Genomic DNA, 16,367 nt, shown 5'->3' on the forward strand with positions numbered 1-16,367 from the left:
ATGAGCACTGGTTTTAAAATAAACATGCCGAGTGTAACGTAACTTTACCTATGCAATCACTGGTTCAGCTAATACTTGCAGAGTTGCTCGACGGCCGTCACGATCTGAGCAGGCTGAACGACGGTCCATTCCTCCAATGTTCCGGCGTATGGTGTAGGGACATCCTGTGAAGATAAGCACATAATCGGAGAATCCAAATAATCATGGAAATTCTCGGTGATGGCAGCTCTCAAGCTAGCACCGATACCACCGGTCCGCATGCACTCTTCCACGATAAGAACACAGTGAGTTTTCTTCACCGAGTTCCCGATAGTGTAAAGATCGAATGGTTTCAAAGACCTAATATCAATTACTTCAGGATCATAACCCTTGTTCACCAATGTTTTAGCTGCCTGCATCACATGATACCTCATCCTTGAATAGGTGAGAATGGTGACATGTTCTCCAGGCCTTACCATCTCTGCTTCCTCGAGGTTGCATATATAAATCCTCGTCCGGGATTCTCTCCTTGAGGTTGTACAACAAAACATGCTCGAAAAGTATAACAGGGTTCTCGCTTCTGATCGCAGCCTTCATTAAGCCCTTGGCATTGTAAGGGGTTGAACATGCAACCATTTGGATTCCAGGGATTGACTGAAAATATGATTCGAGACGTTGAGAGTGCTCAGCCCCTAGTTGACGTCCGACACCGCCAGGCCCACGAATGACTATCGGTATAGTGAACTGGCCACCGGATGTATAATGAAGCATACCACAGTTGTTGGAGATCTGATTAAAAGCAAGGAGGAGGAATCCCATGTTCATACCCTCGACAACTGGTCTCAGACCGGTCATGGAAGCTCCGATTCCCATGCCAGTGAATGAGTTCTCTGCAATAGGGGTGTCGAGAACCCGGAGGTCCCCATACTTTTCAGCCAATCCTCTGGTCACTTTGTATGATCCTCCATAGTGACCAACATCTTCACCCATGACACATACACGGGGATCCCGATCCATTTCTTCTTCCAAACCCTCTCGTAGAGCTTCGAAAAGTAAAAGCTCATGCCTGGAGTTACAACATAGATTTACTTAGATATACCACTGATAAGAGATGCTAACATCCGTTCATGAAAACGAAACAAAAGACAAGATGGTGACAACAGACACCCCTAAAAATTTCAAATTGCCTTATATTTTAGGTATTTTGTTTATATTTTCTATTGATTGTCTAATTTCATACTCCTAAATTTCAAATATAACTTCTTAAGTTCGTACTCCTGACATAAAATTATGTGTCCGTCTTTGATAACAAGTATAAATTTTGTATATACAACTTAAATTATCATAAACAGAAATTACACATATATAAATTTAAATTTATTTGTTAAAATATTGCTTCTCCTAAAAGTTTCAAAGCTAATAAAATGTCATAAGATATAATTGATATATATACATACACAAACTTAGTCTTTTATTGAGTTTTATTTCAATATTATTGCTTATTCTTATTTCTCAAATCATGATTTTTTTCCCTCTATTCTTTTATAATATTTTCAAATAAAAATAAAATAAGAAAATATACATTGGCGAAAATCAAAGACATTCCTACTTTATTCTATAAATTAGTGCAAAATCTTACTAATTTACTCATCATTTTAATAATTTATTCTACAAATTGAGCGTCAATATCTGCTATTATAATTTTATATCGTTTTTTTTTCAAGAAAAAGCTCGATGAATATTTATTATAGATTTACATTTACTCCATAAAATTATACATCGACATTAAAATTAATCTCGATATTTGACTCCCTCAAATTAAAATGTCCATTCTAACACTGTCAAATGTCAATGCCAAGAATATAGTACACTTAACTATTTGCTTAACTACTACTAGCTTGTAACTTTCTTAATAATATAACAAGGATTGAGCAATTGAGTACTACAGATTACAGTGTAAAACCATTTCGTAGAGTTAACTATGAATCAAAAACAAAATCCATACCCTGGTTTCGAAGATGACGAAGCTGGAGAGCTATCAGATTTGGTCTAAAAGAATTAAACAAAAATACAATCAAGTTTAGTAACCAAAAAAAAACTTATAACATTAAAATTCAGGGAGAGAGAGAGAGAGGAGAGGAGAAAAACATTACTGCAACTGCATTGGCAATCACTTGTTGAGCTCTTCGACCCTTGGGATTAAAATCCAAGCTCACGCTTCCCTCAGATCTAGCCACTACAAGGCTTGTTCCTTTCCTCACTGCATCAAATCAAATTTCTTTTATAAGAAAACTGAATTGAAATGAAAAAGGCAAGAAAATCAAAGAAAAAATCGAATATGTCGAACCGGGGAAGGATCTGCGATGAGAGCAAAGGAGTTTCTTGGAATCAACAGAATTGGACGGTGATGATGATAAAGCTGCAACAGCTGCTCCAACTCCATGGAAGCTCGTAGCCATCGGAATTTTGATTTTCAAAGAAACGGAAATGCAAATGAATTAGTGAAGCTTCATATGAGCCAACAGTAGGAAACGGCGGAGAATTTATGTCCTTCGATTAATTTATCTTGGTATATTTATTATTTTAGTCCCTTAATTTTTATATAATTTGATCCTCTATCATTATAATGTTTATAATATGAGAAAATAATTTTAGTGACCGAAAATACCTTATAATATACGATTTTAGTCAATTTTTTTTAGATTTGTAAAAATAACCAATAAATTTACAACACGAACTCCTATTTCGCAACATAATTTCCAAATTCGCAACTCGAACATGGAAATTTTCGCAACGCGATTTCAAATTCGCAATACGAACTCTAATTTCGCAACACAGTTTCCAAATTCGCAACGCTAATTTAAAATTTTAGCAACGCTAATTACCGATATAGGTAAACACAACTATTCGCAACGCGAATTTCGTTTTCACAAATCGAATTAGCCAATTTCGTAACTCAATTACCGATATTGGTAAACACGGTAGAAAAAAACCGGTCAAAAATCTGAATTCGTCAATTTGAAAACTAAGTTGCGAATTTAGCAAATTCGTGTTGCGAAATGTAAAATCTCGCCTCTTAAAGAAAAAAATCATTTCGACAGTTCGTTTGTTTGGTTAAAGTTAAACGAACAAACGAACGAACTTGAACATACCCTTGTTCGTGTTTGTTAAATTCATTTACAGGCGTAAGTTTAATTGAGTGATTCATACGTAGACTTAGCAACTGTGATGTAAAACAACTCCAGTGCATTTTATGTCCTTTAATTTTTTCTTTAAGAGGCGAGATTTTACATTTCACAACACGAATTTGCCAAATTCGCAACTCAATTTTCAAATTGTCGAATTCGGATTTTTTACCGGATTTTTCTACCGTTTTTACCTATATCGGTAATTGAGTTGCGAAATTGGTGAATTTAATTTGCGAAATTCGCGTTGCGAATAGTTGTGTTTACCTATATCGGTAATTACCGTTGCGAAAATAAAATTCACGTTGCGAAAATTTTCATGTTCGAGTTGCGAATTTGGAAACTGTGTTATGAAATAGGAGTTCGCGTTGTGAATTTGTTGATTATTTTTTAAAATAAAAAAAATTGATTAAAATTATATATTTATAAGACATTTTCGGTCACTGGAGTTATTTCTTTTTATAATATATCTAAATGAACATTATTAGCTACTATCATTATAGTAACAACGTACGATTTCAAAATTACATAAATTAAGTCTTGGCCCTCTAACGTTTTAGATTAAATTGCTTTTCGGTCCCTCTCAATTTTAAAACTATATAAATTGTCATTATCCTTAATATTTTTTAAGTTTGAATACTTCCTAAATCCCTATTAATTTTAAAATTAAACAAATTAGAATAAGATAGCTTAACTTCCAAATATTAAATTGAGTACTTAATAATTAGGTTATGACTCATTTTGTCACTGTTTATATTTGCCCAATGAAGTTTGATTCTGACTATGTTCCTGGTTGGGAAGAGCATCTGCAACCTAAACATGAACGGTAAAACGGACATGAGAGATACCCAAAAAAGTAAGATATATGGAAAAAAATAAAATTTTAGCATAGTAAAGGGGCTAAATCAAAAGTAGCCGTTTATTTTCATTTTGTTGGGTATTTTGGGGATTTACTTGAGGAGAAACATGTTTAAAGGGCTTTTTTTTCCATCGAACACTCTCTTACTTAGGGCTTTTAAGACTTTTAGTACAAAAAGTGGGATAAGCGATTGAAACGTCGACACGTGGAAACTAGCAGCTACTTAGTGTGGTTGAAATATGATTTCTGTTCAAAAGAGGCAGTTAGTTATCTATTGCAGCCGAGCCTACAATTCGTGGGCACGAACATTCGTGATTGATACAGTCAGTTTTCATTTACTTTATCTAAGGTACGTGGTACCCCATAAATTATATGGGTAAACATATATTTTGATACAAGAATTTAATATTTATTTTTTATTCAATTATATATCTAAATTTGACTAAGATTTAAATTGTATTTAAAGTTCATTGGCTCAATTATATACTTCAATTTAATTTGTTTGTTTGAGTTAATATCCAAATTTCATTTAGATGTATATAAATATATATATATAGTTCATGTATCATAATATTACACGTTAAATTAAAGTGAAATATTTTGTTTAAGTATTCTACTCACTCTACGTCGTCAAAATCTAAGAATTTTGTTTTCACACTTAACCTCTAATGTAAATTTAATTTTGCACATTAAACTTATGTTTGATCATAGTAATATTTTTTTATAATTGTTTAATAGGAAATGCAATTTACTAACATTCTGTGACAATGATATCAAAGCACTAATAGTATTTAGGTTTTTTCTAATCTAAAGAATGTTTACTATTCAAAAATCAACATCAAGGATAATTTTAGGAGTTAAAACTTTTAACAGGAATGTTCATTGTTCAGTTTAATCAAATTAATTAATTGAACTAAATTTTATTTCAGTTAATTGGTTGAATAATTAGATGTTGGATAAGTTAACAATTACTAATTATTTTTTTAAAAGTTCAATTATCGTTTAATTCGACTTGAAATTAGTTAATTAACTAACATAACAATATATATATATATATATATATATGCACGAACCAAGACTAATAAAAAGTATTATACATTAAGCTCATACCTCTAAAGAATTAAGACTCAATTATTTTTCTTATATAACATCTTTGATTTTTCTTTACTTTTTAATTTCTAATAACTTCGTCTTTATACCAGCCACGTTTTAATATATTTTTATGACATGTTTTTTTAGACTCGTTTTTTGTTTTTTTATCGATAGTTTGATTATTCTCTTCCTTTAAACAACCATACCAAATGAATTAAGATACAATCTTATATATTACACTATATATTATTATGGATACATTACAACATATATCATTAATTATGTTTAAATAACCGTTTTAATAATTAAATTTTTAAAAATTATAAAATATTTATTAAATTATTTAACTATTTTACAACAACTTAATAAATTTAAAAATACTTTTAAGAATTTCACGATTTAATCATTTTAACATAATTAAAAAATGAAAATAATCTACCCTATTATTGCTACATGAAGAGATGAACCGCGACTAATCGACACTGGAGGTTTGGATTTCATAGAGTCGAGACTCGAGAGCAGCCATAAACCGAGCAAAAGACCTCGAATGTCGACAGGAACAGAAGCACAACCGCCGCCAGCAGTGTGAGGAACCGCCATGAACGATAGACGTAGTGCTTCAACACGTTATTGAGCTTAACCTTCCATGTGCCAGTGTGGTATTTGTTAACGTCTTCAATCACTTTATCCAACAACGGGACTTTGGTTAATCTGATGGACTTACTCATCCCGTTCCACATATCAGCAGCTTCCTTGTCGCTCTTCAAACCATTCCAAACAACACCCTTTTCTCGTAACAACCTCACGTCCTCCTCCGTGTCGATGATTCCATTTATTAACTCGGTGTATCGGGCGAAAACCAGCGGTCCTATCGCGTACGATGCTTCGTATGCCACCAAGTTCCTTAGGACGACATCGGTGTTATTGTCTATGGAGATGATCGGGAGGTGTAATGTGACGGTCTGGACATCGAAACCGATCGTCGAGATGTTTCCGTTCGTCGGGACGATACGGACACCGGCTTTCGAGAGGTCAGATACGGATGGGATTGTGATCTCTTCTATCATGGAATTGTCATCTTCCTTCTTTAGCTCTTTCATTATGTTTGATAGGATTTTCCAGGGGAAATTGAGTATGAGCCGGAACGGTTTGTGCAACTGAGTCATTTTCGAAAGCGTCGTCCATATCTCGATCAACAGCTGGTTCCTGTAACTAATGCTTTCTTTTTCATCTGTGTGTTCCTTCTGTTCTTCCAATTCGACGACTTGTTCGGAATCTTCGGATGGTATTTGTTCAAGGTTAGGGACGATCATTTGGTAGAGAAAATCCAGAATATGATGACATTTCGAAACATCGATCGTCTCCATTGTTTTGAAAGGGGAGAGCTCGCCAGAAAATCCCTTCAGCATCGAAAGCATGATATCATCGGCTGTTTCCGACGATGAGTATTGGATTTCCAGCACCTTTCGCAGCACAAACAAGGGGATCTGATTCTCCAGCATCACAACGTCTCTGAGAATCGAGTCGTGATTCAGTTTCGACATCGTCATGCTCACTTGATCCTCACGACAAACATGGATTCGAAGAAACTCGAGCAAGAACGAACCGTTAACGGCCATCATCCAAGCCAAAGTTTCATCCTCGACGTCCAAGTACTTGTTGTAACAAGCCCGGATCCTCGTCTCGAGCTTTTGCAGATGTTGAACAATCGTCGGGAACGAAAGACGAGACGGCCGTGATTGCCTTCGAATTCGTCTTGCAGCAGCCAGCTTGTATCTCTCCATCTCGTAAAGCTCCGGACGCCATTGATGATAAGGGCTGATAGCAACCATTTGTGGGGTGTAAAACTCTGGGTTACTCGAAATCAGTGCTTTGGGAACACTGTGGATCGATGCGAGAACTTCAGTACCTTCACCATCTTCTTCATCGTCAAGGAACGTACGGATGTTTATCACCCATCGACGTTCATCACGATTTGAAACCAAATCTGATGACCTTCTTGCTTGGGAACAAGACATGTCTGTTTTTTTAATATATTATTTAAGCTCTTATTGTCGTATGTTTCTTTGGGTCGATGTGGCCGTACGGGCAGATGCTTTGGCTCTTTCGATGCTTGACGGCAGGGATTGTGATAAATGAGGGGCGCTTTTATAGAAGAAATCATAGGACATGACATGCAAGGATGGACGGATGTAGTTTATATTTCTGAAAATTTTAAATATTTATATAATTTATGTTTTTATTAATAATTTAATTTTATATTTTTATAATTTTACATTTTTTAAATTTATAATATAACTTATTAAATTTATATCACTATTGTGTATATCTGTAATGAGATGTGAGAAAATTTTCTAACCATATAATATATATAGATTTTATAACAAACGGATGTTTATGAGTGTTAGTTTAAACCTTAAATTATATTCTGTGTTCTCATTTTCCTAAATCAAACGATATAGTAAGACGACACTAGTTTGAGTTATGAGCATCACTTAGTGCGAACTCAACTTTAGTATTTCTAAATTATGGGATGAAACCTCATAAGAAATAGTTACTCTATTGTAAAATTAGTTTCATTAAAACTATGTTTGAAGAACGATATATTTAAATATATAAAACTCAAAATAATTATAAATCTTATATTTTTAAATATTTTATTAATTATTTACACTATTTTTCAAAATTCTAGATTCTTTCTATTGGATTTATATTTTTTTAAAAATATAAAATGAATATAAAATCTTTTTTATTTATTAACAATGTATATACATTTTATAAATATAATTATTCGAATTTAAAGTCGCTAAAGAGAAAAATACTCTATTTTATTAATGAAACCACTTAATAATTACATAAATTTATATTTTTAAAGTATATAACTTATCCGGTTATGTAAGTTCACCCACGTCATTGAACATATTTAATATTAGAGAAAATCGCCTCAGTGACCAAAAAAAAGTTATAATATACGATTTTAACCAACTTTTTTTGGATTTGCCAAAATGACCAACAAAATCGCAACGCGATCCCCAGAATCGCAAATCAGTTTCCAAAATCGCAACGCGATTCTTGAAAATCGCGATGCGATAGTACAAATTCGCATTGCGATTTTCAATAATCGCAACGCGAATATGAAAATCGCAACGCGAACACATAAATCGCAACGCGTATCCGTAAATCGCAACGTGTATCCGTAAATCGCAACGCGTATGGGTAAATCGCAATGCGTATCCGTATATCGCAACGCGTATCCGTAAATCGCAACGATAATACATAAAATCGCAACGCGTATCCGTAAATCGCAACGTGTATCCGTAAATCGCAACGCGTATCCGTAAATCGCAATGCGTATCCGTAAATCGCAACGCGTATCCGTAAATCGCAACGATAATCCGTAAATCGCAACGCGTATCCGTAAATCGCAACGATAATCCGTAAATCGCAACGAGAATCTGTAAATCGCAACGATAATCCGTAAATCGCAACGAGAATCTGTAAATCACAACACTGAAATTTTGGGTATATAACACTGAAATCATAAACTAAATCCCTAAATCGCAACTCATTCCATCTCCATCTATCACTCTCTCCGGCGACATCCGTTCCTATATCCAACGACATCCTTCCCAATCCGGCAACAGGTTTTAGTTTCGCAGCTCGTCTGTTTAGTAAATTAATTTACAACCATGAAATCATCTGATCATGTTTGGATAGATTTGTGTTTTGGAGGGTCATGGGATAATGTTCATGGTGTTTTACAATATATGCCTTTACCCATGAATCTTCAACTAAAATTGTCTTTACAAAAGTTAACTTATGAAACTCTAATGCTACGTGTTTCAAATAAATTGAATTTAGAGCCCCTAAGTGGATTTAGGCTATCTTATCAGAGAAATGGTAAAGTTTATTTGTTAACCGACAATGAAGATGTTGAACGATTCATTGCTTACATTAGTGTTTCACAAGATGATGTTACATTGTATGTTGTTGAACCTAGAAGTAGTATTGTTGGGTCAGTAGCGGTTAGTAATCAACTAAGTTTTTCTCAAAACCCACAACCTTTCTCTAATCCAAATCCCAATCAACTTTCAGCACCAAATTCCGGTTTTCGTATTGACCAGTTAGACGATGATGAGCCAACAGAAAAAATTGTGAGTACTAGTCAGTATTCGAAATTTGGTCTTGGTCAATATCCGGACTTTGATATTGGTCAATACACGGATTTTGATGATGTTTCAGAAGAAGAAACAGACCATGTGTGTAATGATTTTAATATTGGTCAATACCCGAATTTTGATGATGAAACACCCGTTGCCGAGGAAGATGTTGTTGATGATAATGAGGAGGAAGTTACGACTGTGAATGAACATGTTGAACATCCATTCTGTAATTCATATAATCCTGAAGAAGAAAAAGAAGAAGAAAAAGTCCCCGAAGAAAAGAAAATGCCACGGGAGTATAACTGGAATATGCCAGAATTACTTCAGTTACCGGAAGAAGAGTTGGCAAAGAAAGCAGTTGATTGTTACACAAAAGTTATTCGTGTCAAGAAAGATGATTGTTTTGATACAAAGGAAGACTTGAAGATAGCTTTGTATACAAAATGTGTGGAAGATGGCTATCAACTAAAAGTTAACAAATCAAGCAAAGATCGTTTCGAAACAAGGTGTATGATTGACAAAAACTGTACGTGGCGTATGATTGCAAAGAGAATAAAAGATTGCAAAATGTTTCAAGTTAGGACTTTTATTGATAAACATACATGTTCAAGAACCCTCGTTTTTCCTCACCATAGACAGGCAAACAAAAAGGTGTTGGGTGGTTTTCTGGCTGAGTTAATGTTTTTGAATGGCAGGGTATATCGGGGACATGAAATTATGACTGACATGAATGCTCGGTTCAAGATTAGTATATCATATTCTCAAGCTTGGAGAGCCAAATGTTATGCCTTGGAATTGTTGAGGGGGTCGCCAGAAGCATCGTTTGCCCAACTGCCGGCTTATTGTCACAATTTAAAGCTGAAAAATCCTGGGTCGGTAACTCATATCAAAACAGATAGAGATGGACGCTTTGAGTTGTTGTTTATCGCCATTGGTGCTACGGTTAGTAAATCAATATAATTTTGTTGACTCATTTTTGTTAGTTACATGCATTTCACATTTAAATGATTATATTTCTTGTGTATATTATTTTGTAGATTCGTTCGTTTATTACTTGCATGCGCCCAGTTATTATAGTTGACGGAGCACATTTGAAAGGTCGATACCTTGGAGTAAACTTATTAGCAGTAGCCATGGATGCTAACAATGGGATATTGCCAATAGCTTACGGGGTTGGCAAATCTGAAACCTCTGATTCATGGACATGGTTTATGGGGCATATTAGGGATTGCATAGGTCCTATTAGCAATCTGACAATCATATCCGATAGGGCAAACTCAATTGACAACGCTGTTAGAAGGTGTTTCCCAGATGCTTTTCATGGACTTTGTGGTGTTCATTTGTATAGAAATCTAAAATCAAGGTCTGCTGGTATAAAAAAACACAAATGGACATACTGGAAGGCTGTAAAAGCTTATCGGGAAGTGGATTTCAATAAGCATATAAATTGTTTAAGACGTGTTTTGCCTCAGTGTGCTCAAACACTAGAAGATGTCGGGTTTGAAAGATGGTCAAGAGTACATCAACTTGGAGCAAGATATGGTTTCATGACGTCTAATAGTGCAGAATCAATCAACGCTCTAAGTCGTCATTCCCGGAAATTACCCATTACTATGTTAATGGAGTTTTTTCGAGCCTCTATTCAACAGTGGTACTACAAGAAAAGAAACCATGCAGGTATTATTTCTTTGAATTCGTAACTTATCATATTTATATATTTACTAAGTATTGTTTATTTAAATTTACAGGAACATTGGAACATCGTGTTACACCATGGACTGAAAAAAAGATAACGAAACGTGTTGTGAAGTCAACGTCATGGAGAGTTGAACCATGTTCAAACACTTTGTTTCAAGTACTGGATAATAACTTAAATGGGCTAGTCGATCTAAATGCAAAGACGTGTAGTTGTATGAAATGGCAAACATCTGGTTATCCGTGTGGCCATGTTATAAAAGTTGCTCTTCATTTAAACCAAGATGATTCAAGCGCATACGCTATGGATTGCTACACTACAGAAGTTTATCGACAGACTTATGCCGAGATTGTCTACCCTATTCCACATCCTTCTGAGTGGGACATACCAGATGACTTACAAACAGTTTTGCCACCAGCCATGGACAGAAGGCTACCTGGCCGACCAAAAAGTCACGATCGTATACCGTCTAAGGGTGAAGAGAAGAAGAGATCGACATGTAGTCGGTGCAAGGAAAGTGGTCATACAAGGTTGACATGTGGATCACCAGTGCCATCAAAATCATCTTTTCCTCTACCAAAATATGGATCCTCATCAAAATCCAAAGCTCATATGGTGTCAAGCAAAAGGCAATCATCTTTAAAATCCCAATCACGATTGGCTTCACCTTTTGAGACTGTTAACTTAGGTGATTTTTAAATGCAAACGTTGTATTATGTGGATTTTATGTGTGAACTTTTAACATTTTCAGTTGAATTAATGACTCAGGCCAACCATTTTGACTTAACCAACTCTTGTTATTCAGTTGTTATCACTATTAGGCATGCATTTGACTATCGCAACACGGAAAATACAATCGCAACGCGAAATGAAAATCCCAACATGAAAATCGCAATGCGGAAATGAAAATCGCAACGAGAGAATCGCAATGCGAAATGAAAATCGCAATGCGAAATGAAAATCGCAACGAGAGAATCGCAATGCGAAATGAAAATCGCAATGCGAAATGAAAATCGCAATGCGAAATGGAAATCGCAATGCGAAATGAAAATCGCAATGCGAAATGAAAATCGCAACGAAAGAATCGCAATGCGAAATGAAAATCGCAATGCGAAATGAAAATCGCAACGAGATAATCGCAATGCGAAATTATAAACGCATTGCGATTTTCATTTCCGCATTGCGATTTTCATTTCGCATTGCGATTCTCTCGTTGCGATTTTCATTTCGCATTGCGATAGTCATTTTTGCCTTCAACATAATGCAGATTGAAATCAACAAAATCAACCATTACATTTCAATCAATTAAACAAGCACAAATAAGAATTATGTTCGCATCAATTACACAAATCAACTTTTACAAATCATCTTTTACAAATCAATTAAACAATCAAAAATAAGCAATAATTCTTATTTCCGATCATCTACTATTGAATCAACTTTTACAAATCAATTAAACAATCAAAAAACAATCAATTAAACTATTGAATCAACTTTTGCAGCTCGACATCATTTTCACGCAGTTCACTTCTGAGATTAACCTGCAGAAACCAAACATTTGTTCAGACAACACTTTCTACAAATTATTGAATTCTAGTTACTTAACCAAACATTTTCAAACCAAAAGTATATAAACTTACCAATTGTTTATGGACATTTTTATAACGCGGATGCAGGTAGGCAGCGTCTCGTATATATCGATTTAGCCATATAATGCCGAAACCACAAGCCTACTGCAGCTTTATCTCTATCGGTGGGAGGTAGATACTTGATGCTTCCCGTCGTCAAACGCTCCAACGCCAAGCATACGAGAGGACCACAATCTCCTCTGGCTCCGCTCGTTTGTTGTGGCGCGGTCTCGTCTCTAATAACTGTAATATTGAGCTTCTTTGGCTTCTTGTTTCCAGAACGAGTCCAATAATTGATCGCATCCAAGAATTTAGCCAAATGAGAGCTCCATCCCTTAATAACATCTCTTAAATCAGCCAATGATATGTAATTTATCATGCTGTCATACACTATTGTCTTAAGGGATGGGAGCTGAAGCTCGACGAGAATCCAATGTTTACGTTCCAAAACAGGGATAAACACCTGCAATCATAAGTAATAATTCATTCATTTGCGCACTTATTTCATAAAACCTTTAAACTCAATCTAAAATAAATACTAACCTTATCGACCTCCCACCATGCAGGATAAAGTTTAGCTTGTCCATTGCCCAAATCAAATGATTCATCTCGTGCATTCTTCAAGTGAACGGCGTGAAAAGACGTCGGCATTATTGTATATCGTATATTTTTATTTTTCTTAAGTTTTCTTATTATTAGAAGACGTGTCACCCACGCATCGATATGCTGTTTTACAAAAAAAGACATATATTAGTGACTTACATAAATTTAAAAAAAAATTAATCAAATTGAAATATAAGAAAAATATAAGACTTACCCCCCCATCGAAATAGCCATTGTCTTCGACCCCTAATAATACGCCCCACCAAGGCCGTTCAAGCAACAAAAAGATATCATCGGTGAGCTTGCATATGTCAGTGAAACACCCCTTGCTCCGCTCATGTAGATAAAAATCAACTGCGGTCTTAGCCCAAAGGGTGTTATCCAAAATTGTGTCCGGTAGTTGTTCCCTCTCCTCTTCAGATACCGGTATGGTACTGGCCGGTAACTCATACGAGAGCCAACTTGAATCCATCATGTCCGGCACGACAGAGGGTTTCTCAAGAAGCCTACATATGACGCCATGTGAATCGGGCTCTTGAATGGTGGGAGGGACCTCTTCAATGATGACAGTGGCCTCTTGAACGGTGGGAGGGGACTCTCGAGGAATGATATGGGGGCCTCTTCAACGATAGGAGTGGACTCTTGAGGGATGACAGGCGAGTCGGGCTTCTTCTTGCGGTGTCTTCGCACTATTGGGGTGTACGGAGACTTAATAGCACGTGCACGCTGTCTGATGCGTGAACTCCGTCGTGCAAGCATAACCCGACGTAAAGCATCCACTCTATCGGGCCGCTAAATAATTAAATACAAAAATCAGTAAATAAACAGACATGATATTTAAACAGTGAAAACAAAGACAAATATGTTTCAAACTTGCATTGTATTCACCCAAGTCATTATTCTATCATAGTTCACAAAATGCATCAGATAACAAAGAAAAATGTTTCAAACTAATACCCTGAAGTTAGTATTTGTTTTGTCTATTGGTTGAAGTAAATTTATCCATTCAAGTTTCAATTTGCAGAAGAAGAAATAGTTTACTTTCGCAACACGAAACTTAAAATCGCAACGCGAAACCAAAATCGCAACGCGAAATGAAAATCGCAACGACAGAATCGCAATGCGAAATGAAAATCGCAACGAAAGAATCGCAACGCGAAATGAAAATCGCAATGCGATTTTGGTTTCGCGTTGCGATCTTGTCGTTGCGATTTTGGTTTCGCGTTGCGATTCTGTCGTTGCGATTTTCATTTCGCGTTGCGATTTTGGTTTCGCGTTGCGATTTTAAGTTTCGTGTTGCGAAAGTAAACTATTTCTTCTTCTGCAAATTGAAACTTGAATGGATAAATTTACTTTCAACCAAAAGACAAAACAAAGACAAATACTATTTCACAGTGTTAAAGAATACACAGTTTAGCAGAATTGGCAGCAACCGAACAAATTTACTTTCAACCAAAAGACAAAACAAAGACAAATATATTTCACAGTGTTAAAGAATACACAGTTTAGCAGAATTGGCAGCAACCGAACAAATTTACTTTCAACCAAAAGACAAAACAAAGACAAATATATTTCACAGTGTTAAAGAATACACAGTTTAGCAGAATTGGCAGCAACCGAACAAATTTACTTTCAACCAAAAGACAAAACAAAGACAAATACTATTTCACAGTGTTAAAGAATACACAGTTTAGCAGAATTGGCAGCAACCGAATAAATTTACTAAGCAATCTAAGTGAAATGGCTAATCTAAGTGAAATTACGAGTAAATTTATCATTAAGTTAAATATGGAAAATCTTAAACTTACCTCGTTGCGTAGAGTATGAACCTCATTCTGCAACGATACTATCATCTCACGTAGAGCGGCAACCTCACCACGTAAAGTTGACACCTCCACACGCCATGCACCATCGTTATCGCGTAGAGTACCGATCTCCTCACGCAAGGCATTGACCTCATCACGTAACTCCCTTGACTCATCCCGTTGAGGTGGAGGTGGAGAACAGGGAGATAGGAGTCGAGGCATCTTTGCCGGTCGCCTATCATGAGGTGATGGTGGAGAAGAGGCTCGATGATGTGACGGGATAGGTGATGGCTCTCGTTCTAGAGGTGTATAGTCGTCACGATCGGGTGATGGCTCTAGGTGAGGTGATGGCTCTCGAATTGGAGGAAGTGGATGCTGCTCATCATCCGTGCCATCAAAAAAACTCTGACTAGCTTGCCACCAATCAGTGGCAAGCTCTTCCTCCGTGGGTGACAGTCTTTGTAATGGAATGTTGGCCTCCTAAAATATAAAAACTCAAACAAAGTTAAACGTCTACTATTAATAACTTGTTTATATATTATATGAAAGTATTTGTGTTAACTTACATTATTTATTGTGGCATATGGTATTAAGTCTTCCCAATCCAACAGAGTTTTCCTCTTCCAGGAAATAGCCCTGGGAATATCATTTGACGTTTTTATTGCATATGTACGCATGCTGGGGAAAGCCTCGAATATCCAAATCTACAAACAATATAATAACAAAATTAGTAATTGTTAAATAATTAATTATAATTTTAGAAACATTATATAGAAATTCTTACCTTAAAGGCCCAAACAAAGCCTGACAAAGTGTATTTGGACCCATCGCCCCGCAAACTTTTGCGGTCATCAAAGGCAGACGACAACTTAGTCCAGGTAGCTTTCCATATATACGAACCCCACGGAAACAGATTCCATGCATTCAGGTCCTCTACCAATATTATTAGCTCCCGATGAATAGGTTGTCTGGCCTCTCTGCCTAAAAAGCCGGCATACACAAGTAGTAGAAGGCATACTCGGACAACATCGACGTCTTCCATCCGAGTGAAACCAGCTTTCTTATTAAATAATTTCTTCAGGTCGTCGACATGTAGGTTCGGCTTCCCATTGACTCATCCGGAAAAACCCGGGATAACCATGATGGGCGGGCGATATGACGAGTGTACCGGCCTACATCATCGTGTCCGAATCGTAGACCAGTGATTAAGCAGAACTCCTTCCGCCCAAAGCAAGTATACGCTGGTGGAAAATGAAACCATATCTCTTCCTCACCACGTTGTATACTGTCGGGTAGATTTGATGTCATGGTCTGAAGCCACAAATGGGTCAAATTAGCATCTCCACCCGGATGCTGT

At 36.1% G+C, this 16,367-nt stretch overlaps 1 protein-coding gene and 1 pseudogene across 1 annotated transcript; both read right to left on the reverse strand.

The window, feature by feature from the left end:
* Positions 1–53: 53 nt before the first annotated feature.
* LOC120114053 lies at positions 54–2,455 on the reverse strand (annotated as a pseudogene).
* A 3,157-nt stretch (positions 2,456–5,612) lies between these two features.
* Positions 5,613–7,133, reverse strand: LOC120114059 (putative UPF0481 protein At3g02645). Its single transcript, XM_039135084.1, has one exon. The coding sequence runs from the start codon at positions 7,131–7,133 to the stop codon at positions 5,613–5,615; it is 1,521 nt and encodes a 506-aa protein (XP_038991015.1).
* Positions 7,134–16,367: the final 9,234 nt, after the last annotated feature.

This window comes from Hibiscus syriacus, unplaced genomic scaffold (genome assembly GCF_006381635.1).
Source record: "Hibiscus syriacus cultivar Baekdansim isolate YM2019G1 unplaced genomic scaffold, ASM638163v2 tig00110217_pilon, whole genome shotgun sequence".
In the NCBI taxonomy this organism is placed as follows: domain Eukaryota; kingdom Viridiplantae; phylum Streptophyta; class Magnoliopsida; order Malvales; family Malvaceae; genus Hibiscus; species Hibiscus syriacus.

Excerpts from the sequence above, each read along its gene's own strand:
- LOC120114059 (XM_039135084.1), bottom strand. The coding sequence starts at position 7,133 with ATGTCTTGTTCCCAAGCAAGAAGGTCATCAGATTTGGTTTCAAATCGT.